This window comes from Pelodiscus sinensis, chromosome 14, assembly GCF_049634645.1.
Source record: "Pelodiscus sinensis isolate JC-2024 chromosome 14, ASM4963464v1, whole genome shotgun sequence".
NCBI classification, from domain to species: domain Eukaryota; kingdom Metazoa; phylum Chordata; order Testudines; family Trionychidae; genus Pelodiscus; species Pelodiscus sinensis.
Genome location: NC_134724.1, coordinates 32,713,059 through 32,737,519, shown reverse-complemented (window position 1 = coordinate 32,737,519; position 24,461 = coordinate 32,713,059). Strand labels below are relative to the sequence as shown.

The window sequence follows — 24,461 nt, the reverse complement described above, 5'->3', positions numbered from 1 at the left end:
TTTGTATATAAACAAAAGCCCTAACATAGACACATTATACCACAAAGCCCCATTTGATGGTACACCTCAGGAAAGTGGTATAAGCACAGTTTTGCTAATATAAGCTGTGTTTACACTAAGGCTACGTCTACTCCGGCATGATTTTCCGAAAATGCTTTAACGGAAAAGTTTTCCGTTAAAAGCATTTTCGGAAAAGCGCATCTAGATTGGCAGGATGCTTTTCCGCAAAAGCACTTTTTGCGGAAAAGCATCCGTGGCCAATCTAGACGCGGTTTTCCGCAAAAAAGCCCCGATCGCCATTTTCGCGATCGGGGCTTTTTTGCGGAAAACAGTACTGTGCTGTCTACACTGGCCCTTTTGTGCAAAAGTCTTTCGGAAAAAGACTTTTGCCTGAACGGGAGCAGCATAGTATTTCCGGAAAAGCACTGACAATCTTACATGAGATCATCAGTGCTTTTCCGGAAATTCAAGCGGCCAGTGTAGACAGCTGGCAAGTTTTTCCTGAAAAGCGGTTGATTTTCCAGAAAAACTTGCCAGTCTAGACACAGCCTCCGAGGGTTCAATGTGTATCATACCAGCAAACTAGTACAGTAGACTGGGGAATAAGGCACTGGCAACTTTTATCTCCATCCAGCTAGTTGAGGTCAATCCTATGTCCCTTATCACTCTCTTTGTTAAGGTTGGTAGACCAAGTTCTTTGAGGCTATCAGTATAAAGTAAATTTGTGTTATGATTAGTCATAAATTTAGCCACTGTTCAACATGCAAAGACTTTGATGTGGATGCCAGGATTTATACATGCTAAGTATAAGAAAATGAAAAAACCCTCAGAATTACCTATAACATATGTGTCATAAAGTAAAAAAATTAAGCACATAACAAAATGGCTTAAAACAGAGGTCCCCAACGCACTGCCCATGGGTGCCATGGCGCCCATCGGGCCATTTCTGTGCGCCCGCCAAGTGATCGGGAATGGCCCGGCCCCCGGGCGCATGGGTGGTGCCGGCCCCCTGGGCACACGGCGTATGGGCAGTGTTGGTCCTGGGCGTGCAGCACATGGGTGCCCCCCCCCCCGGGTGCGCAGTGTTTGGGTGGCTCTGCCCCAGGATGCGCCACATAAGGCCTGTGCTGGCTCCGGGCACGCAGCACAGGAGCGGCGCCAGCCCTGGGCACGCAGCACATGGACAGTGCCAGCCACGAGCGTGCAGCGTTTGGGTGGCCCCACCCCTGGGCACGCAGCGCAAGGGCTGTGCTGGCCCCTGGGCGCATGGTATATGGGCGGTGCTGGCCCCTGGGTGCTCAGCACAGGAGCGGCGCCACACCCGGGCATGCAGCACATGGGCAGTGCCGGCCCCGCTCCTGGGCGTGCGGCTCATGGGCTGTTCCGGCCCCAGCGCACGGTGTATGGGCAGCCCCAACCCTGGGCACACGGCACAGGAGTGGCCCGGCCCCGGGCATGTGGCGTATGGGTGGCCCCTTCCCCAGGCATGTGCGCAGCCCTGCCCCCGGGTGCCCGGCGCGTGAGCAGCCCCGCCCCCGGGCACCCAGCAGCCCGAAAAGGTTGGGGACCACTGGCTTAAAATATATAACTAAGATTTTTTCCCACATTTTTATTTAGGTAGGTAAAAAATCTTTTCATCAAACCCATAAAGACTATCGGTTAGTTGAACGTCTGCAAGAATGCAACAGATAACCGAGACTGAACAATGTACGTAATACCTTCGTTTCTCCAACAATGGCCCACTCTCCCACACCAGCCTAACAGTATGTAACCTACAAAGAGATCTATGTAGCATAATCACATCTTCTATAAACTTCCACCTAATATTGTGTGACAGCTTCTCTTGGCCTCATTTCATGTCAAATCTAACCTACTCTTCGATCGTGCAATGCGATCCAAATACATGGTACTTTACTCTTTCGTAGAGTCCTGCTGACATCATAATAGAATGTGCAAACCCTTTCAAAGTTCAGGGCCTTATGTCATGTCTACACTAGGAAATTATTTCAAAATTACTAAATTCAATTTAATAACTCCCAATTTAACAAATTCAAACTAGCATGTCCACACTACAGGGAAGCCCTGACATTAGTCTGAGGCAGACGCCATTAATGTAGACGTGCTACCTCAGACTCAGAGCCCCAGGAAGCACTGGGGAGGAATTAAGTTGAATTACCCTGGGGAGTAATTATTTCAAAATAGTAGCACTGGAGCATCCTCACTACTCTTATTTCGAAATAACTATTTTGGCATTAGCATTACTCCTGATGAAAAGCAGGAGTACAGATTTCAAATTCCGCGGCCCGTTACTTTAAAATAGCAGGCTTGGTAGTGTGGACACTCCGCTTATAAATGTGACCTTGGGGAGGTTATTTCGAAATAAAGTCCTAGTGTAGATGGGGACTTAGAGTGGAGAATAAAATCTTTGCTGAAAAGTGACCACGCGGAGAAGCAACTTTTCAGAATGATTTTAGCTGCAAGTCAAAGAGCAATTTGTTCACATGTACAATAGAGAAAATTTAACATGACTAATGCTTTTCTATGTCAGCTCTTATACTGTGCTTATCAACAGAGTGTCTGAGCTCCTTCCTGTGAAAGATACTATATTTATATGTGGTACACAAAGTCTGTTATGAATTTTCCTTTGTTATTTGACAGACTCACGCATGTGCTCAGTGCAGGAGTCTCACAATTTTAAGCACTGCAGAAAAGTGCACTGCAGAAGTGGGTGTAGGGGAGTGACTTTGCCCTGTTGGCAGAAGCGGATGGAAAGGGGGAGACAGCATTTATATGAGGCACAAGGAAAAGAGAAGCATAAAGTAAAAAAGCCAACCTGCTAGGAAAGGCAAAGCTTAACCAGCTTCTGCATTTTCTTTGTTACGGAAGTGAGGTCCCCACCTCAGCTGGAGTTGCAGCTGCTTAGCCCCTCTGAAAATCAGGCTCTCCCACTCATTTGTTTGCTGTAGCTCAGTGGCCCTGGAGTCACTTAGGGAACACTCCTAAGCTGGAGCATAAGGCTCCTTTGCAGCACAAAAGGGCTTTTTCTCTTTAACACAGGGTGACTGTGTCTAGACTGGCCACTTTTTCTGGAAAAGCAGCCGCTTTTCCAGAAAAACTTGCCAGCTGTCTACACTGGCCACTTGAATTTCCGCAAGATCACTGACAATCTCATGTAAGATTGTCAGTGTTTTTGCGGAAATACTATGCTGCTCCCTTTCGGGCAAAAGTCTTTTTCCAAAAAACTTTTGAGCAAAAGGGCCAGTGTAGACAGCTGAGATTTGTTTTCCTCAAAAAAAGCCCCGATCGTGAAAATGGCGATCGGGGCTTTTTTGCGGAAAAGCACATCTAGATTGGCCACGGATGCTTTTCCGCAAAAAGTGCTTTTGCGGAAAAGCGTCCGTGCCAATCTAGACGCTCTTTTCCGAAAATGCTTTGAAAGGAAAACTTTTCCGTTAAAAGCATTTCCGGAAAATCATGCCAGTCTAGATGTAGCTGGTATGTCTACACTTGCACCCTATTTTGGAATAGGGCTGTAAGTGTAGGCATTCGGAATTTCAAATCAAGCCCGGGATTTAAATATCCCGCACTTGATTTGCATCTTCCCGGCCGGGCGCCATTTTTTGAAATTTACAAGCCCGGACTCACTGCCCGCATCTACACGTGGCAGTGAAACGGGCATTCGAAAAAAAGCCCTATTTCGAACTACCTGTTATTCCTCCTGCAATGAGGTTTAGATGTGGGCAGTTATTCCGGGCTTATAAATTTCAAAAAATGGCGCCCAACCGGGAAGATGCAAGTCAAGCGTGGGATATTTAAATCCCGGTCTTGATTTGCAATTCCGAATGCCTACATTTGCAGCCCTATTCCGAAATAGGCTGCAAGTGTAAACATACCCTCAGAGGGTTCAAACTGGTTGTGAATCAGGCATTTGCAAAGTCCATGTCAAGGCCCCATGAACTCTTCAAATGCCACCCAATCAGGGCAAGGGCAATCTAGCCTGATGGTTAAGTGAGTGTCAGGAGCCAAGGTCTAGGGTCAGTAGCTGGAGCAAAGCAGCAGGTTAGGAACTGGCCGAAACAGAGTAGCAGGCAAGGAGTATTCAAAGTCAGGGCAGGACATAGGCAAGGCTGGGTGCAACATTCAGGAGCAGCAGGAACCAAGTGACATGAAAGCAGGCAGGAGCATCGAGCAGCCAGCCATCTGGACTGATGGCCCCTCTAGCCAAAGAGGCAGGCTGCCTGCGGCTGGCCAGCTGTAGTGATGAGGCTGCCTGAAGACTTGCTTTGCCGCAAGCTCTGGTACCTAACAGCAAGCACCCTTGAGCATTGTCATTTGGTTGGAAAGCCTGGCCCTTTTTACACAGCCTTTGGGGACATCATTTCCCTGCTGCGTGGAACTTACTGAGGTTTTTCATCTCTTTACCACTGTTGCCAAAATATGACAGCCTGGTTGCCTAGGCTACAGAGTGATAATCAGATCCAAAGCCTGGAGAAGGATAAAAGTCCTAAACTAGCCCTTCTCCATCTAGCATTCACACAGACGAGATTTTGCCTACAACTTTAGGCTGCAGCCATGCAATTATCTCAGGTTTTATTTTAATTCAAAACTCTAAAAGTCCGGTTTGTACTTGCACTAATATACTCAACTCCTTCCTTTGAAATTCTGGTCCAGCAGCCTCTCTTCCCTGCTCTTTCACTAAGACCTCTGGACCACCTGCATCCCAAAGTCCCAGTGTGCACTGGAGGATAAAGGTGATTAAAAAATATGGCATGAACTGTCTCTCCACCCCTTCCCTGTCACAAGATGGACAGTTGGGACTCTAGGGTGAATGTGCTAGGAGAAAAGCCTGTTGTAAAGGAGCTGGGATCAGTCCTCTGTCTTTTTTACTGTGTTATAGCAAACTAGCCATGGCCCTGGCTAATGCCTCCACCGAACTGATGAGTTAAATTTGAACAACAAGGCTAGAGAGGGATACACTCATTCCACACCAAATCGGAAGTAGCTTCCACAGCTGCAGAACTCCAAGAACAAGCAGTTACAGTCTCTAAATTTGCCTGGCTCAAGCTATCTGTGTGAAAGAACTGGGTGCAGCTGGAGGTTTGAGAGGACGAATTTGGACTGTTTGTTTGTTGTTACCATGGCAACCAGCAGCAACTTCTCATCTGCTGGGAAATGGAACTGCCACAGCATGGCCCCCTCAGCGCTTAGACTTGAGAGCAGCTTCACCGCTAGTGTAAGCCAGACGTGGCCATCTTCTGTAGCAGTTCACAAAGAGCGATTGGCACTTCCTGGAGCTCGTTCCCATGTAAGCCAAGTCTCAGCAGTGTTTCTGAACTAGTTTGGAAGATGGTTTTGATGGCCCCTCGGGGACATAAACCCTGCAGCCAGAACTAGAACAGGGGAATCTATTGATGAAAGCCACTGTTCAGTGTGCTAGTGCCAATGACAATAAAGTTGAAGATGTCATATTCTTCTCTTTTTGCTACTTAAGTGGGTTTTTTACGAAACCCTTGTTTAGCTCAGAGTATCTGGAGTCAGATCTCATTCTGCATTGGTGGTTTATTGTATTGTTGTCCCCATGCAGAGCAATATCAGATGTTAGGATAGGGCCTTACATGTCAGTTGCCCAATGGAAGAGAAATCTGTGATGTGGAGTCTGGGGAAATTCTAAGTATGGCTTGTCTTATTGAGACATAGGCACCACTCCTGGGATAGAGATGGTCACAAACTTCATGCAGGCTACCCCTTCTTCCAGGGATCAGTTTAACACCAGGACCTAGAGAGTAACTGTAACAAGAATTAACTCTAATCAGACACCAGTGCTGTGGGCACAAGTTGCTACTGCTGCTGTCACTGCTCCTTCTACCTAGAACCTTGTGAACCAAAACTAACAACAATGCACAGCAGGTTTTCTCAAGAATGAACATCTACTCTCACGCTAAGACAAGGAATTTGGAAGGCCGAGTAGCAGCAATATTTGGTGATATTTGCCATAACAACATACTTGGACACACACAAAGCAGTAGGAAAAGATTCAGCATTGTCGTTGCATTTTAATAGCTAGCCACACTTTGCCTTGGAGTTATAGAGCAGCAAGAGGCTGGTACGTAAGTAGAAATAATTGGGAAAGGAAAGCCAGAGAGAGATTAAGGATGCAGGTTGCTAGGCCACTAGGACTACATCTATACTGCAGCGCTATTTCAGGATACCAAAGTATCCCAAAACAGCTATCCCACGTCTTAACAGCAAGCCTGTTATTTCGGGCTCGCTATTCCAACATCCTTGTCAACCTCATTCCATGAGGAGTAAGGGATGTTTTGGCATAGCAGGTTATTTTGAAATTTGGTGCTGTGTAGACAGCGCCAAATTATGAAATAAGCTATTTTGAAATAAGATTGAAATAAGATATGCAATTTGCATAGCTCTAATTGTGTATCTTATTTTGAACAACAGTATAGTGTAGATGTAGCCTGGAAGAAAAAGACAACAATCTAGCTGAACAACAGCAGTGTGTTTAAAAAAAAATGCAAGCATATTCTTCTTTGCTGTTAATGACAGACCTACATTATAATAAGTTATGTTCTTCCAGAAGTTTTGTACCTGTACACCATTTTTCATTTTGTTTAATTAGTTCTACTACTGAACTTGTAATAGCTATAAAAGTTGGTAAAATTGATATGACAGTTCTCACTACAATACTTAACACGTGCGTGGTCCTTTTCACCTTCAAAGGGCTTTTCCATCTCCATTGCACCCTTCTGAGCAGCAGGGAAGAGTCAGAGGGCCAGCAGGATGAAAAGTACTGATTTAATATTATGGGTACCACAAAGAAAATGGCAGGTTTGCTGGGGAGGGCTGAGGTACTGCTGTATTCCCAGTTTCTATTGCCACTTCTCTTGCAGGGTAGAGGTGGGGTTGTTCAGGCAGCATCAATGTAATGGCAAAATCATGGAATCCATTTTGGAGCACTTAGAAGGGAGGAAATTGATCAGGAACAGTTAACATGGATTCACCAAGGGCAAGTCATACCTGACCAACCTGATTGCCTTCTATGACAATGTAACAGACTCTGTGGACATGGGGAAGGCAGTGGATGTGATATTCCTTGACTTTAGCAAAGGTTTGATATGATCTCTCACAGTATTCTTGCCAGCAAGCTAAGGAAGTATGGATTGGATAAATGGACTGTAAGTTGCACAGAAAGCTGGCTAGATTGTTGGGCACAATGGGTAGTTATCAGTGGCTCAATGTCTGGTTGGTGGTCAGTTTCAAGTGGAGTGCCTCAAAGATAGGTTCAAGGGCTGATTTTGTTCAACATCTTTATTGATGACCTGGATGAGGGGATGGATTGTACCCACAGCAAGTTCACAGATGACACAGCTAGGGAGAGAGGCAGATATGTTGCAGGGCAGAGATAGGGTCCAGAGTGATCTGGACAAATTGGAGGATTAGGCCAAAAGAAATCTGATAAGGTGCAACAAGGACAAATGCAGAGTCCTGCACTTGGGATGGAAGAATCCCAAGCATAGTTACAGGCTGCAAACCAACTGGCTAAACATCAGTTTGGCAGAAAAAGATCTGGGGATTACAGTGGATGAGAAGCTGGATATGAGTCAACAGGGCATCCTTGTAGCCAAGAAGGCTAATGGCATATTAGGGTGCATTAGGAGAAGCGTTGACAGCAGATTTAGAGAAATGATGATTCCCCTTTGTTTGGCATTGGTGAGGCCACATCTGGAGTATTGTATCCAATTGTGGGGCCCCCATTACAGAAAGGATGTGGATGCATTGGAGAAAGTCCAGCAGCGGGCAACCAAAATGATTAGGGGGCTGGAGCACATGACTTATGAGGAGAGGCTGAGGGATTTGGTCTTATTTAGTCTACAGAAAAGAAGAGTAAGGGCGGATTTGGTAGCAGCTTTTAACCACTGGATGGGTAGAAAATGGACAGAAGCTGTCCTCAGTGATGACAGAACGAGGAGCAATGGTTTCAAGCTGCAGCGGGGGAGGTCTAGGTTGGATATTAGGAAAAACTATTTCCCTAGGAGGGTGGGGAAGCACTGAGATGGGTTCCCTAGGGAGTGGGTAGAATCTCCATCCCTAGAAGTTTTTACATCCCAGCTTGACAAAGCCGTGGCTGGGATGATTTAGCTGGGGTTGGTCCTGCTTTAGGCAGGGGGCTGGACTTTATAACCTCCTGAGGTTTCTTCCAACTCTAGGGCTACGTCTTCACAGCGAGATCGTCTGGAAGAAAATATGCTAATGAGGGACTCATTAGTATAAGTCGCAATCTCATTAGCATATTTTCTGCCGTTTCTTTTTGTGCAAGGGGTTTTTACACAAAAGGAAGCAGTGTGTTTTTTTGCGCAAAATCCCTGTCCTGGAGAGGCATAAGGATCTTGTGCAAAACAGGGGTTTTGCACCAAAAAAAGTCCATACTGCATCTTTTTGCGCAAAAAGAAATGGCAGAAAATATGCTAATGAGCTTGTGACATTAGCATATTTTCTGCCAGAAGATCTCACAGTGAAGATGAAGCCATGTTCTATGATTCTATGAACACTGCATTCACTGCTTTTTAAGCTGTTACATTATGGAGCACAGAGCACTGGTCTGTATCTACATTAACTCCATATTAATGATGGTTTTCACGTGTAAATTATATTAGAACTTGTGTGGAAAGTTTGGCAGTTCCAGGCTCTATGCCTGCGTTCAGACTGCATTCTTCTCCAAGCTCATTTATAAATAATATGTTTGAACTACAATGGCATTTTAAAAGCTAACACTATTTTAAAAATCATCATACTTCCTGGCTACGTCTACACTGGCCCCTTTTCCGGAAGGGGCATGTAAATTTCACGAGTCGTCGTAGGGAAATCCGCGGGGGATTTAAATATCCCCCGCGGCATTTAAATAAAAATGTCCGCCGCTTTTTTCCGGCTTTTAAAAAAGCCGGAAAAGAGCGTCTAGACTGGCCCCGATCCTCCGGAAAAAGTGCCCTTTTCCGGAGGCTCTTATTCTTATTCAAAGTAAGAATAAGAGCCTCCGGAAAAGGGCACTTTTTCCGGAGGATCGGGGCCAGTCTAGACGCTCTTTTCCGGCTTTTTTAAAAGCCGGAAAAAAGCGGCGGACATTTTTATTTAAATGCCGCGGGGGATATTTAAATCCCCCGCGGATTTCCCTATGACGACTCGTGAAATTTACATGCCCCTTCCGGAAAAGGGGCCAGTGTAGACGTAGCCCCTATGATTCCTAACTTTTCTTTTAGTAGTAACTTGAAGATTTACCTGGCATTGCTCAGGTCCTTCAAGGCAACGGGCTGAGGGTGTGGGGGGTGCAGGAATCAGGGCAGAGGCTTGGGTTGTGGGGGGCTCAGGGCAGAGGGCTGGAGGTATGTGGGTATAGGAATCAGGGTTGGGGAGTGAGGAGAGTCTCAGGGCAGAAGTTGGGGGATTAGGGCAGAGGTTGGAGGCAGCTAGTGGTTAGGTCTTCCTTGTGTTTTGATCCAATTTAGGAGAGGGGAATCTTTTCATTTTACCAGGGAGTTTTCACAACACATTGTCCTAGGGACATGAAAAATGGACAGACTGGGCTAGATAAAATGTAAGTAACTGAATCCAAAACTCTATGGGAAGCTTGAAAGAGTTTGGTTACCCCTGAAGAACTAGCCTGGAGTCTCTTTCTTTGGGGCCCAGTCTCTGTATGAATCTTTGGTTCTAAAGATCCATCTCTTTGCTGCTTGGTCCTCCCTTGAGCCCAAACTGGTCCTCCCTTGAGTCCAACCACTTGACTATTAGGTTGACAGTCCCCTTTTCCTGGCACATTACCATGGGCTGCTGACTGTACTTCTACCAACCCAAGTCAGCTACTGTGGAGAAGAGGCAGCTTGCTCATGAAGGTGAACTCTGGTGGACACACATTCTTGCCTGTACTGCTTAGGGTCCCATTCCAGTTGGGCTGAGGTGAAGACCTGAATAGGCTTTCCTGCACTCCAGCTAATTTCTCTTTGCCTCTCTTCTCCAGTTCCCAGGCCACTTCTCCAGGTATAGTGGACATTAGAGAAGACCCAATCTCTGAGGCTTTGTCTACATTGGCAAGATTTTGCACAAATACTTTTAGCGCAAGAGTTTTCGCGTTAAAGTATTTGCGCAAGAGAGCATCTACACTGGCATGTGCTTTTGCACAAGAGATGTGCTTTTGCGCAAAAGCATCCGTGCCAGTGTAGACGCTCTCTTGCACAAGAAATTCACGTTGCCTGTCTACACTGGCCTCTTGCGCAAGAACACTTGTGCAAGAGGGCTTATTCCTGAGCAGGAGCGTCATAGTTCTTGCTCAAGAAGCACCGATTTCTTACATTAGAACGTCAGTGTTCTTGTGCAAGAACTTGCGGCCAGTGTAGACAGGCAGCTGCTTTTGCGCAAAATCTTGCCAATGTAGACACAGCCCAAGGGTATGTCGACATGGCAGTGTTATTTCAGAATAACTGATGTTATAATTGATGTTATTCCGAAGTAGCATAGTCCATATCTACACACAAGCAGTTATTTCTACATAATGTCGAAATAGTGTCGAAATGGAGGCCTTCTTACTCCAACTCCTGTACCCTCAGGCTACGTCTACAGTGGCCTCCCTTCCGGAAAAGGGATGCTAATGTAGCACTTTGGAATAGGCAAATCCGCAGGGGATTTAAATATCCCCCGCAGCATTTGCATTAACATGGCTACCGCTTTTTTCCAAGTTGGAGATAAGCCGGAGATAAGCGCCAGTCTAGACGTGATTCTCCGGAAAATAAAGCCTTTTCCAGAGGATCTCTTATTCCTGCTTTCAAATAGTTTGCCTATTCCAAAGTGCTACATTAGCATCCCTTTTCTGAAAGGGAGGCCAGTGTAGACACAGCTCATTGTATGAAGAGTACAGTAAGTCATTGGAAGAGTGCTCTATCTTGAAATAACTGCTGTGTAGACAGCACCAAAAGTGGAAATAAGCTATTTCGAGTTAAGCTACGCAATTGACATAGCTCAAATTGGGTCGCTTATTTCGGCTTTAGCCTTGCTGTGTAGATGTGCCCTAAGTTCCTTTGGGGGCAGGAGATGTGACGTGCCCAGTGGAAAACAATTGTCTGAAGTTGGACAGAGCTGTTCATATTGCCATGAGCATTTGGAGCACTGTTGGGCTGCTTACTATGCAACTTCCTGGATTTGGCAGAGACCAATTTCTCCCTTTTTCTGCCTGCAGAGTAGGTTTGCCAGTGGCTCTTTGCAAAGAAGGCCAGGTGATCCTAGAATGGGGCCATGTAGGTTTTATGCCTAAAGCATTCCAGCCTCTTTTGCCTTTCAGTTTCATTTTATGTAAGTTCTCCAAAGAATCATTGTGACTTGTGGATGCCATGGAGGTATTTTTCAAATAGTTTATCAGTCATGTCAGTCAGCACTGGCTGTTTTAATGTTCCATCAGATTTACAGCTTAGCCTTGTCATTGTTTCTCTCTAGGGCCTTCTGGAAGTTCTCTGTGTGTATTTATGGGGGTAATTTTTCCTCCCTGGTGCCAATTTAAAAATCTTGAAATAAAGGGATGAAATTAAGAGAGGGACCTTTTTAAGGCTAAATGTCAGGAAAAACTTCCTGACATTGAGATCTGCTAGAATATAAAATAATTTCCCAAGAGAGGTGATGAAAAGCCTTTTCCCTGGAGACATTTAACATTAGACTGGACAAAAGACTAGGGAACAGTCTTGTTCTAGCAGGAAGATAGACCAAGTGACCAGTGATGGATTTTTTCCATCTTTAGCTTTTATGAATCTATATATGGCATGACACAGGATGTTCACTCAAGTTTTCTGCAAGAAAAACTGAAGCTGTTTTTCCTTAGGTTACATTCCAGATTTACTGCTGTCCAGATGCACATTCAAAAGCTGCATTTAAACATGCTGAGATATTTTATTTCAGGTTCAGTCTAAATTTTTGAATACTATTGGGAGCAACCAGTTGACACTATTACAAACAGACTTACAAGTTCTATTTCATTAGAATGTGGAAGGTGAAGTTAGTTGTGGTGCAATTCTTTTAAAAACTTTTTGACTATCACTGTTATGTTTGTTCCCTCTCTGAACATTGCTTCTTAGATGCAGAATTGCTGTCTGCAGCATATATTCAGGCAAGGAAACAAGAACATGATATGGAATCAAAATATAGGCTATGAAAACTACATATATTTTCATTAGTCATGCCAATAAGTGCCATGCTTAGATCTCAGTTCTGTCTAGTTTATACCCACACGTCTTCTGGACTGGAGTCTTTTCTAAGTCCATATGTATGGCTCTTTAAATGATCAGAGAGGATGCTGAGGGATGAATGGTATGTTCTGTCCCTCTCAACCCCAATATACTACTGTAGTGAGACATCTGTGACAATAGCATCATAGCAAAGAGGCTCACTAGCATTAGACTGGCCATGGTTAAATAGAAACATCACTGTCTAAATGAGCTTGAAAGCACATTGTGATAGTGTATTCACCTATTTGTGCATGACAAAATATTACAAATACCGGTGTAAAGTAAAAATGCCAAGCCCTGGATCCAAGCATACCCTAACTCTAGGGAAATTAAGATCCATAACCCAAGGCTGAAGCCTGGGCCCAGAGGCCTGTGGGGCAGGAGGTGCAGAGTGAGGGCAACTGCTTCAGCAGTTAAACCGTCTCAGGGGGGACGACATGACCCCTCGTGCCCCGCCAAACCGGACCTATGCCTCGGACTATCTCCAGATCAAATTATTATAACTGTTAGGGACACAATTTCTATAGGTTGCCTACTCCAGTTGTGGGACAGCAACACAATCCTGCTAGCCCCACTTTGCCAGGAAGGAAATTTAGAAGAAAGTTTCTTGTCAGTCCTGGCCTTACAAAAGGCATACAGATTTCACTGAGGATGAAACAGTCCATTCTCGTTGATCCGCTCTTTTAATTTGCAAACCCTTATTGCCATTTTCCCTCATTTTCACTCTATGAAATGAGCCATCAGGGTATTTAAAGTCATTTTCAATGGAAATTGCAAGAAACTGATTTTCCCTAATGAGAGAATTCTTCAATGTTCCTTTTAATATACTGGATTTGCTTAAAGACCCAGGAGAAGGGAGAAAGAAAGAGCGTGCAGAGAAAAATGCCCTTAGTGTGAGCCTCAAAGCTCTCCACTGTTTTTCACTAGTTCAAATTAATGACCAGATCAAATTCAGCATTTCCCTAAAGGCCCTTTAATCCGGGATGTGCCACTGCATGTGAGGGCTAGTACCACAGGTGATTGATTGGTACTTGCCTACTGTGATGGTGCCCAGGAAATAATCCAGGGATTTGAGGTCAGATTTTCCATTAAAAACTAAAAGAAATTCATATGCGCATCAGGGGGAGTGAGTGATAAATTGATCAAACCAATAGGATGCAATTAAAAAAACTGATCTGGGCTGGAGGGGGTGGGTGACCCTGAAGAACTTTAGTGAAGGTTTATATAGATTGGAGTCCCCTCTTTCAGCCCTAACTATCGTGACCCCAGATCTTCATCCTCTTCCACCTTATTACTACTGCTTATTACTTATGGCTGTAATGACAGGATGTCTCATTACTGCTGCATCACTCCGTAATAGCAGCAGCTCAGCAAGGCTGTTTATGAAGTAGAATTCCTTGCCAAATACATCCCTATCCCTCCCCTTCTCCACCTCCATTTATACACACTGACAGCAAACAGGAGAGGGCTCAGATAAATACTATGTGTTGCTCTAGCCTGCTGCAGGACATTAGTTAATAGAAGAGTGAAGGTCTTTCATGCAGCTCTAGAACTAGGCCTATATTTCTAATATAAGCTTAAACAAGATTTCTACACCTGCCCAAGTCCAAAGCCCTTTTCCTTTCCATCCCTACACAGACCAGCTGCAGAGAGCGATCATATGGAAATAAAAACTTGGTAAGGAAACTCCCAGCTACAACTGCCATTTTATTACCAAACAGCCAAGAGGGGCCAAACGGAGAAAAAATGCTTAACAAAATGAATTGAACTTTGCTGTACAAAGAGGTCACCTGAAATGGAAGCTTATTTCAGTGTGAAGTGGACCTTTCTGATCCGTTCCTCAGTGAAGACCGTGTATCTGATGTATCAAACAGGAAGCACTTTAAAGCAACAAGCTTGAAAAAGACTTACTTGATTTCTGTGTGTCCTCCTGCTTTTCGTGCAATTTGAACCAGCTCTTTCCCATATCTCTCTTCTGCTTGTGCCCTATTAACAAAATTCCTTAGTTATTTCTTCTGTTGAAGCTGAGCCTATATTTGCAAAAATGCATCTGTAGCTGACTCTAAGATATAAACAGTTGGTTTGTAACTGTCTTTATTATAATCTAAAAGTTTGCTGATGTACTTGGAAGCTCTAGCTGCTTACAGAGAATACATTTTTGTATTAATCGACTCTTCCATTCTTTTTTACTTGGCTCACAGTTGGGTGGGAAAGTAGGACTATAACTAAGTGGTGTACTCTTGGTGTAGAAGAGTAGAATTACCATCAGGTACCCTTTGGGTAACATTTTCAGTAGCACATGTCCCATTTTCAAAAATAACAACACGTAGAAATCCAAGTTGCTCATAGAAATTCGATCAGGCACTTTTGAAAGACATTACCTTTACCCAAAAAGAATTCCCAGACAAGGATATGGCTATTTGGCCTAACAGGCCCCGTTTAAATTAATAATTTCCCTTGATTTGGCACTCTGTCCTTTGGACTATGTCTACACAGCAGCGTTATTTCGGAATAACGTGAGTTATTCCAAAATGACACGGCCCGAACATTATGTTGAAATAATGTTGAACCGAAAGACTGCTTACTCCGACTCCTGTAACCCTCATTGTATTGGGAGTAAGGGAAGTTGGAGGAAGAGTGCTCCATCTCGAAATAACTGCTGCATAGACAGCACTAAAAACCAAAATAAGCTATTTCGATTTAAGCTATGCAATTGACGTAGCTCAAGTTGCTCAGCTTATTTCGGCTTTAGCCCTGCAGTATAGACGTGCCCTTGTTTTTCATCCAAAATTAGTAGTATACCAGCTGTTCTCCACATGGATTCAGACAAGTCCCCACCACAATGAGATTTTTTGATTGATCAGTTCTGTCACTAGATGCCTTTCACACCCTTCTATGCCAGGTGTGACCGGCCTTACTTTGCAACTTGCTGTACTTGACTTCAAATTTTGAATAAGTTATTCTGCTGACATTTCACATCATTATCACCAGCCCCGATAGCCTGCCAGTTTATTGCTGCAGCCCACCATGGAGGAAAGTGCCCTTCAAAGTGGTGGTCTATGTGCACATCCAGCCACGTTTGTGTAAATGGTGTTGCAATTTTCTGGGACAAAAGGGACCTGAATATCAAGTATGGTTCCAAGTATGATTCATTACCCTGTCCCTTTTTTAACACACTAGATTTGTAAGAGATGCCTTCAACGTGAAACTGACTAGTCTACTTTAAATGGCTAACATGAGAGGAAATGCAGAGTAAACAGTGAAAAGTAAATTCCTATGTTTTCCTCTCTTTTTTAAAAAAGAGACAATGTCATTGTTCTAGGTAAGGACTTTGGCTCCAAGCCTCACCTGTGTTTGGGTCTTTTGCTTCACTGGAGCAGTACAAAGCAGCCCCGCGGCCAAGGTACTGAGCCCTGGGAAAAAACACCCAAGCGTATCCTAAGGTAACACAGAGCTTGCATAGTGGCTCCAGGCCACAGGCCCCTCCTGGCATCTGGTTGAGGAACATAGCTGCAGAAAAGGGCCATTGCCAGGGCTCCCCAGTAATTTTCCACTTGCTGCAATGGACCTTGGGGGCCAGACCTGCACATAGTCAGCACAGGATCAGGGGAGCGCAAAGGCGGATTGAAGCCTTCTTGCTGCACTCCCAGCCTGGATGCATTGTGCGTTCTGTAGCTCCAAATGTGGACAGGAGCCTCTTTATTATTTTGCAAGAGACAATTTTTAACTAGCAGTCTTTCTTTTTCAAACACGGAAAAGGATGCTGAGAATTTGTACTTCCTGCCATAATTCCACATACAGGAAGTCGTTTCAAGCAAATGTGTATGTTACACATACTTCTTGTGTTTTAAATTCTTGCAAAGCAAAAACCACAGCACAGGGCATTGCAAAACCACTTGAACTTTTGCAATGACTAGAAGCCCTCACCAACAATGCCATATCTGAGTCCTAAAAAGGGTGATGCCTGGACAACCAAGAGCATTCAAAGTGAGAACTGGGGTTGCTAAGGAAGTATGGAAAACAGACATCTCAGAGCTTTGAGCCTGGCCCTTTACTGTTTGAAGTGTGATCTCATCGTGCATTAGCTTTCCGTGTCCCCTTGTATATGTGCAGCTCAGAGCAGATAATTTTCTTACAAAGTGGCAAGATTCTCATTTTCTTCTGGGCTAATGTTCTTACAAGCCAGATGGCTTATGATTTGCATGCAATACATGTCTGTTCTGAAGAAGAGGACAGTGTTTGAATAATAATAGTTGTACAGGATGGAGCAGTCAATTAAGCAATTTATAGTTCTCCTTGCACATGGGAAGTGATTAATTTTTGTTCTGTTAATATATTCTGATGCTTCTGTGTTTATAAGTATGAAAACGTGGACAATCATCCATGAACAAACACTGCATGGTAAATTAAGAGGGGTTTGTGATAGGGCTTTTGTTTGTTTTGAACTGGAGATGTGGAATCTTTTAAATGCATATTATGTTATTGCAACACCGACAAACCCCGGTTGTTTGCAGGCAGAATCAAACCCCAGACCTCTGGAGCATGAGTCTCTTCTATCATATGAGTTATAAGCCAGCCTGTAGAACAGGCTCATTATTATTTCTGTAAGTGGTCTTAGTGCTACTAGATGAGACAGTGCACCACTCCCAGAAAGTGTATGGTTACACTATGGTGATAAAATGGTGTTGTCAGATTTCATGATATTCTTGTTTTTTCTGAAAGCTCCAGGTCCTGGAGTCATGTGATTTCCACTGAGACTCTCAGCTTATGTTTTTTTAATGTAAGTTGCACAGAATATGAAATGCAAAGGTCCTAAAATCAGAAAGCAAAATGCGTTTTTTATAAACCTTATGATTTTGGGGAGGGGGGAGCGAATGACTTATGACTTTTGAATTCCTGTGTTTTATTGTACTGGTCTATGCATAGGATGACCAAGGTTGCTGATAAGCTGGAGGAGACATATGAATTTCACAAAATCCTTATTAATAGAATCAATGTTTGGTCCCCATAAAGGAGAACCTCAGTTCTCATTTAACACAAATGTAGGTTTCTAAGCCTTTGGTATGAGAGACTGGAAAACATAACCAAGCTGGAAGGAAGAGGGGATGGAAAGACCTGACAATCCTTACACCATCCTTGTGTGTAGAATAGGGTAGCTATGGACAGAATTTGTTTACATTTGCTAGGATTGGTGGCAAAACTGCACCCACTGTTGGTGTCATCAAAGCAGCTTCTGAAAGGACCTTGTTAAAATCAAGATTACAACTCATGTGGCTTCCAAGAGTAAAGATTTGGTTAGTCCCATTTTATTCCCGCTTCTGTCCTTCTCATCAGTATGTATTTATATCATGCTTGGAAGGGACAGCTTCAATGTACTTCTAACCAAAAATAGAAGATTTTTCTGTCAGCTGCTGTATGTGTGCGCATTCGAACATGTACAGGCCTACGGTTAAGAGGAGTGGGTTGAAGGAGGAAATTCTTGAAAAAAAACAACATTTTGAGAGATTTCTTCAGCTACTTGTTTCAGAATGGCTTTGAGATGAAGCTTTCTCCTTCTTTGTGGAAAGTCCATTTCAGCCATGGTTAAGCTTATCCCACTAATGACGGAAAATTTGTACCTCCAACGTACTTTAGTCTCAATCACATTTCACATACTATAATTCCTAAGTTTCAGAGAGGTAGCCATGTTAGTCTATAAGGGTAGAGGGATGCAGATTAGATTGGGCAAAATTGCTAATGAAGTGGGGATTTAAATATCCTGCGCTTCATTTGCATAAAAATGGCTGCCGCTTTTTTTCAGCACGGAGCTTTGTCGGAGAAAAGCGGCAGTCTAGAAGCTGATCTATCGCTAAAGAAAGCCCTTTCCGATAGATCCTGTATATCATATTTTACGAGGCATAAGGGATCTATCGGAAAAGGCTTTCTTTAGCAAGAGATCAGCCTCTAGACTGCCGCTTTTCTCCGACAAAGCTCTGTGCTGAAAAAAAAGCGGCAGCCATTTTTATGCAAATGAAGCACAGGATATTTAAATTCCCACTTCATTAGCAATTTTTCCCAGCCTAATCTGTATCCCTCTGCCGGCAGAGGGGTGCAGTCTAGACATACCCTAAGAGTGCGTCTACACAGCAGCATTATTTCAGAGTAAGAGCCATTATTCAAAAATAACAATGCGAGTGTCTACATAGCAATTCCGTTATTTTGAAATGAATTCAAAATAATGGACAACTTATTCCGACTTCTGTAAACCTCATTCCACGAGGAATAACTCCTATTCCAAAACAGCTATTTTGGAGTAGTTCTTCCAGAATAGCTTATTCTGAAATAAGTTTGCAGTGTAGACATACCCTAACTGAAAAAACTTTAAAAACAGCAAATAGTCCTGCAGCACTTTAGAGACTAAAAAACAATGTAGATGGTATCATGAGCCTATATTATATGAGCTTAGAGCTATAATTCCTAGCTAATACTAACACATGCCAAAAGGGTTTGACCTCCAGATGTTTATTGACCACAAAAAAGTAATTTCAAATGAGTACAACTCATGTAATATCATTATTACATGAGAGAGCAGCAAAATCCACACCCTGGACTTCAGGAAAGCAGACTCCCTCAGAGAACTGATGGGCAGAGTTCCCTGGGATGCTTACATGAAGGGGAAAGGAGTCCAGGATATCTGGCTATATTTTAAAGAAGCCTTATTGAAGTCACAGGAACAAACCATCCAGATGCACTGTAAGAAAAGAAAATATGGTAGGCGACCAGATTGACATAGTAGGGAAATCCTTGGTGAGCTTAAACACAAAAAGGAAGCTTATAAGAAGTGGAAACTTGGACAGATGACCAGGGCCGGCTCGAGCCGTTCCTGCACCCCGGGCAGCAGGCACATCACGCATGTGCGGTTCTGCCCCCAGGCACATGGCGCATGCATGGCCCTACCCCCAGGCGCACTGCGCACCTTACAGCTGCAATCGGGTGTGTAGCGCCTCATTGAAGCTCAAAGGGGCGCTGCACAGCCTCTGGTCCCAGGCGCGCGGTGCCTGATTGCAGCTCTAAGGGGTGCTGTGTGGCCGGGCGCACAGCGCCCCTTACAGCTGCCATCAGGTGCCCCCCATAGGTTGGCGCCCTGGGCAGCTGCCCAGCTAGCTCCCCCCTTAATCTGGCCCTGCAGATGACGAGGGAGGAGTATAAATATATTGCTTGAGAATACAGGGGAGTTATCAGGAAGGCAAAAGCACAACTGGAATTGCAACTAGCAAGGGATGTGAAGGGTAACAAGAAAAGTGATATAACTTCTAGAAGGGGAAAAAGGCCAGCATGGGAATCCCCCAATGCTATAGAGGTAAGTAATTGCTTCAGGATCTCTCCACAGGCTCTGCAGTGCTGAATGCTTTGGAAGGGACCTCACAAGGAAGAAACCGGAAGGGAACACCATCTACTGGAAGGCATGGGATGCATAGTCCTAGGGATGGGGGTTTCACGGCCACCACCCCCAAAAGAAAACGACGGGTGGTGGTGGTCAGGGACTCCCTCCTAAGAGGGACTGAGCTACCTATCTGCCGTCCGGACCTGGAATCTCGAGAGGTGTGCTGCTTACCGGGAGCTCGCATTCGGGATGTGACTGAGAGGCTTACCAAGCTGATCAAACCTTCGGATCGCTACCCCTTCCTGCTTTTCCATGTGGGAACTAACAATACGGCCAAGAATGACCTTGAGCAGGTTACTGTGGATTATGTAGCACTGGGAAGAAGGATCCAAGAATTCGGAGCACAAGTGGTGTTCTCGTCCATCCTCCCTGTTGAAGGGAAAGGATTGGGCAGGGATCATCGAACTGAGGAAGTAAATGTGTGGTTGCGCAGGTGGTGTCACAGAGAGGGCTTTCGTTTCTTTGACCATGGGACTCTGTTCCGGGCGCAAGGATTGTTAGGAAGAGATGGGATCCACCTAACGAAGAGAGTAAGGAGCATCTTCGCGGGCAGGCTTGCAAACCTAGTGAGGAGGGCTTTAAACTAGGTTCGTCGCGGGACGGTGACCAAAACCCTGAGGGGAGTGGGAAAGTCAGATACCAGGAAGAAATGCAAAGAGGAACAAGCAACAAAGGAGGACCCATGTTTCGAATGGAGAAGATAGGGCGATAACTGGTTATCTGAGGTGTTTGTACACTAATGCGAGAAGCCTGGACAACAAACAGGAAGAACTGGAGGCCCTGGCCCAGTCCAAGAAATATGATTTAATTGGGATAACAGAGACTTGGTGGGATGACTCTCATGACTGGAGCGCTGTCATGGAAGAGTATAGACTGTTCAGGAAAAACAGGCAGGGGAGAAAAGGAGGAGGAGTTGCACTATATGTAAGAGAGCACTACAATTGCTCTGAACTGCAGTATAAAGAGGGAGAAAAACCTGTTGAGAATCTATGGGTTAAGTTTAAAGGAGCAAACAACAGCAGTGATGTTGTGGTTGGTGTCTACTACAGACCACTGAATCAGGTGGATGAGGTAGACGAGGCTTTCTTTGGACAACTGAGAGAAGCTTCCAGATCGCAGGCCCTGGTTCTCGTAGGGGACTTTAATCACCCTGACATCTGTTGGGAAACCAATACGGCAGTACCCAGACAATCCAGGAAGTTTTTGGAGAATGTTGGGGATAACTTCTTGGTACAAGTGCTGAAGGATCTGACCAGGGGCTATGCGCAGCTTGACCTTCTGCTCACAAACAGGGAGGAACTAACAGGGGAAGTAGAGGTGGGTGACAACCTGGGAAGCAGTGATCATGAGATGGTAGATTTCAGGATTCTGACCAAAGGAAGAAAAGAGAGCAGTAAAATACACACCTTGGACTTCAAAAAAGCAGATTTTGACTCCCTCAGAGATCTGATGGACAGAATCCCCTGGGATGTTAACATGAAGGGGAAAGGAGTCCAGGACAGCTGGCAGTATTTTAAAGTAGCCTTACTGAAGGCACAGAAAGAAACCATCCCAATGTGTAGCAAGAGAGGCAAACATGGTAGGAGACCGGATTGGCTTACAGGGGAAATCCTTGGTGAACTTAAGCACAAAAAGGAAGCTTACAAAAAGTGGAAACTTGGACTAACGACCAGGAAGGGGTTTCAATGTATAGCTCGAGAATGCCGGGGGGTTATCAGGAAGGCGAAAGCACAAATGGAATTGCGACTAGCTAAGAATGTGAAGGATAACAAGAAAGGTTTCTACAAGCATGTTAACAAGAAGAAGGTGATCAGAGAGGGTGTGGGGCCCCTACTGGATGAAGGAGGTAACCTAGTGACAGATGATGTGGGGAAAGCTGAGGTACTCAATGCTTTCTTTGACTCTGTATTCACAGACAAGGTGGGCTCCCAGACTAATGTACGAAGTGAAGCAAGATGGGATGAAGATGGACAGCCCTTGGTGGGTAAAGAACAGGTTAGGAACTATTCAGAAAAGCTAAACGTACACAAATCCATGGGTCCGGACTTAATGCATCCGAAGGTACTGAGGGAGTTGGCAAATGTCATTGAGGAGCCGTTGGCCATTATCCTTGAAAAGTCGTGGAGGTCAGGAGAAATCCCGGATGATTGGAAAAAGGCAAATGTAGTGCCCATCTTCGAAAAAGGGAAGAAGGACAATGCAGGGAACTATAGGCCGGTCAGCCTTATCTCGGTTCCTGGAAAAATCATGAAAGGGATCCTTAAGGAATCCATTTTGAGGCACTTGGAAGAGAGGAAAGTGATTAGGAATAGTCAGCATGGATTCACAAAGGGAAAGTCGTGCCTGACCAATCTGATTAGCTTATATGATGAGGTAACTGGCTCTGTGGACGTGGGAAAGTCAGTGGCTGTGATATACCTTGATTTTAGCAAGGCTTTTGATACTGTCTCCCACAATATTCTTGCCAGCAAGTGAAGGGAATGTGGATTGGATAAATGGACTGAAAGTTGGATAGAAAGCTGGCTAGATTGTCGGGCCCAACAGGTAGCGACCAATAGCTCGATGTCTGGTTGGCAGTTGGTTTCAAGTGGAGTGTCCCAAGGATCAGTTTTAGTACCAGTTTTATTCAACATTAATGACTTGGATGGGGATGGATTGCCCCCTCAGCAAATTTACAGATGACACTAAGCTAGGGGAAGAAGTAGCTACTTTGGAGGGCAGGGATAGGGTCCTGAGTGGCCTGGATAGATTAGAGGATTGGGCCTAAAGCAGTGGTCTCCAACCTTTTTAAACAAAAGATCACTTTTTGAATTTGTCAGTCCAGGATCTACCTCAAACCCGAATACCCCTGCTCCCCCTCTTTACTGAGGCTTCGCCCTGCTCGATCTGTGAATATGCAGTACAGGAGAGGAGGACAGAGAGACATCAGTGCTCCCCGGCCTCTGTCTCCCCCACCATGCACAATAAGCATGAAGCTCACAGAGGCAGCTCTGAGGCTCTGGGCAGGAGCAGATGGGAAGCAGAAGTGCCAGTGCTTGATAGTCTTCCAACCAAACCAGTCAAGATCACCTGTCAGAGGCTTTAAAATCTACCGGTAGTTCCCGATCTACTGGTTGGTGACCACTGGCCTGAAGAAATCTGATGAGGTTCAACAAGGACAAGTCCTGCACTTGGGATGGAAGAATCCCAAACATTGTTACAGGCTGGGGACTGACTGGCTGGGTAGCAGTTCTGCAGAAAAGGACCTGGAGATTACAGTCAATGAGATGCTGGATAGGAGTCAATAGTGTGCCCTTGTAGCCAAGAAGGCATATTAGGTTGCATTAGGAGGAGTATTGCCAGCAGATCTAGAGAAGTTATTATTCCCCTTTATTTGGCACTAGTGAGGCCACATCTGGAATATTGCGTCCAATTCTGCCCCCCCCCCCCCCACTACAGTAAGGATATGGATGCATTGGAGAGGGTCCAGTGGAGAGCAACCAAAGTGATTAGAGGGCTGGAGCACTTGACCTACGAGGAGAAGCTGAGGGATTTGGTCTTATTTAGTCTGCAGAAGCAAAGACTGAGGCGAGATTTGATAGCAGCCTTCAACTTCCTGAAGGAAGGTTCCAAAGAGGATGGAGAGAGGCTGCGCTCAGTAGTAATAGATGGCAGATCAAGGAGCAATGGTCTAAAGTTACAATGTGGGAGGTCTAGGATATTAAGAAAAACTATTTCACTAGGGGTGTGTCTAGACTACATGGCTTCATCAATGGAGCCATATAGATTAGTTTACTCGACAAAGGGAAATGAAGCAGCGATTTAAATAATTGCTGTTTCATTTAAATTAAAATGGCCGCCGTGCTGTGCCGATCAGCTGTTTGTTGGCACAGCGTGGCAGTCTAGACAGGGATCTGCTGACCCCAGAACCCTTTGTCGGCAGATCCTTTATGCCTCGTGAAACGAGGCTTACAGGATCTGCCGATGAAGGGTTCTGGGGACAGCAGATCCCCATCTAGACTACCGTGCTGTGCCGACAAACAGCTGATCGGCACAGCACGGCGGCCATTTTAATTTAAATGAAACAGCAATTATTTAAATCGCTGCTTCATTTCCCTTTGTCGAGTAAACTAATCTATATGGCTCCATTGACGGAGCCATGTAGTTTAGATGTACCCTAGGAGGGTGGAGAAGCACTGGACTGAGTTACCTAGGGAAATGGTGGAATCTCCATCCCTAGAGGTTTTTAAGTCTCGGTTAACAAAGCCCTAGTTGGGTTGATTTAGTTGGGGTTAGTCCTGATTTGGGCAGAGGGCTGGACTCAATGACCTCCTGAGGTCTCTTCCAGCCCTAGAATTCTATAATTCTATGATTATGAGACTGCCGTGGGATTGTGAGACACAGTAAGGGTATGTCTACACTACAAAGTTAATTCGAACTAACAGACGTTAGTTCGAATTAATTTTGATAGTCGCTACACATGCAAACCGCTAGTTCGAACTTAATTTGAACTAGCGGAGCGCTTTATTCGAACTAGGTAAACCTCATTGTACGAGGACTAATGCCTAGTTCGAATTAAGTAGTTCGAATTAAGGGCTGTGTGGCCACTTGATTCGAACTAGTGGGAGGCTAGCCCTTCCCAGTTTGCCCTGGTGGCCACTCTGGGCACAACCAGGGAAATTCTTCTGCCCCTCTCCCGGCCCCGGAGCCCTTAAAGGGGCACGCTCTGGCTACGGTGCCTGTGCCAGGTGCAAGCCTGCCAGCACCCAGCCAGCAGACCCTGCACCTGG

At 44.9% G+C, this 24,461-nt stretch overlaps 1 protein-coding gene and 1 long non-coding RNA gene across 5 annotated transcripts in view; one reads left to right on the top strand and one right to left on the bottom strand.

Moving 5' to 3' along the window:
* The window catches only part of LOC142818334 (uncharacterized), a 44,609-nt gene extending 42,778 nt beyond the window's left edge, over positions 1 to 1,831 (top strand). The window contains exon 5 of the long non-coding RNA XR_012895803.1: positions 1,618 to 1,831. This is a non-coding gene — a long non-coding RNA (uncharacterized LOC142818334). The remainder of the gene's footprint in view (positions 1 to 1,617) is intronic.
* The window catches only part of PSTPIP1 (proline-serine-threonine phosphatase interacting protein 1), a 103,123-nt gene that overhangs the window by 43,972 nt on the left and 34,690 nt on the right, over positions 1 to 24,461 (bottom strand). For all 4 annotated transcript variants that reach the window (XM_075897378.1, XM_006126244.4, XM_075897379.1 and 1 more), the window contains exon 3: positions 14,181 to 14,255. In XM_075897378.1, coding sequence (XP_075753493.1) covers positions 14,181 to 14,255 — 75 coding nt within the window. The remainder of the gene's footprint in view (positions 1 to 14,180; positions 14,256 to 24,461) is intronic.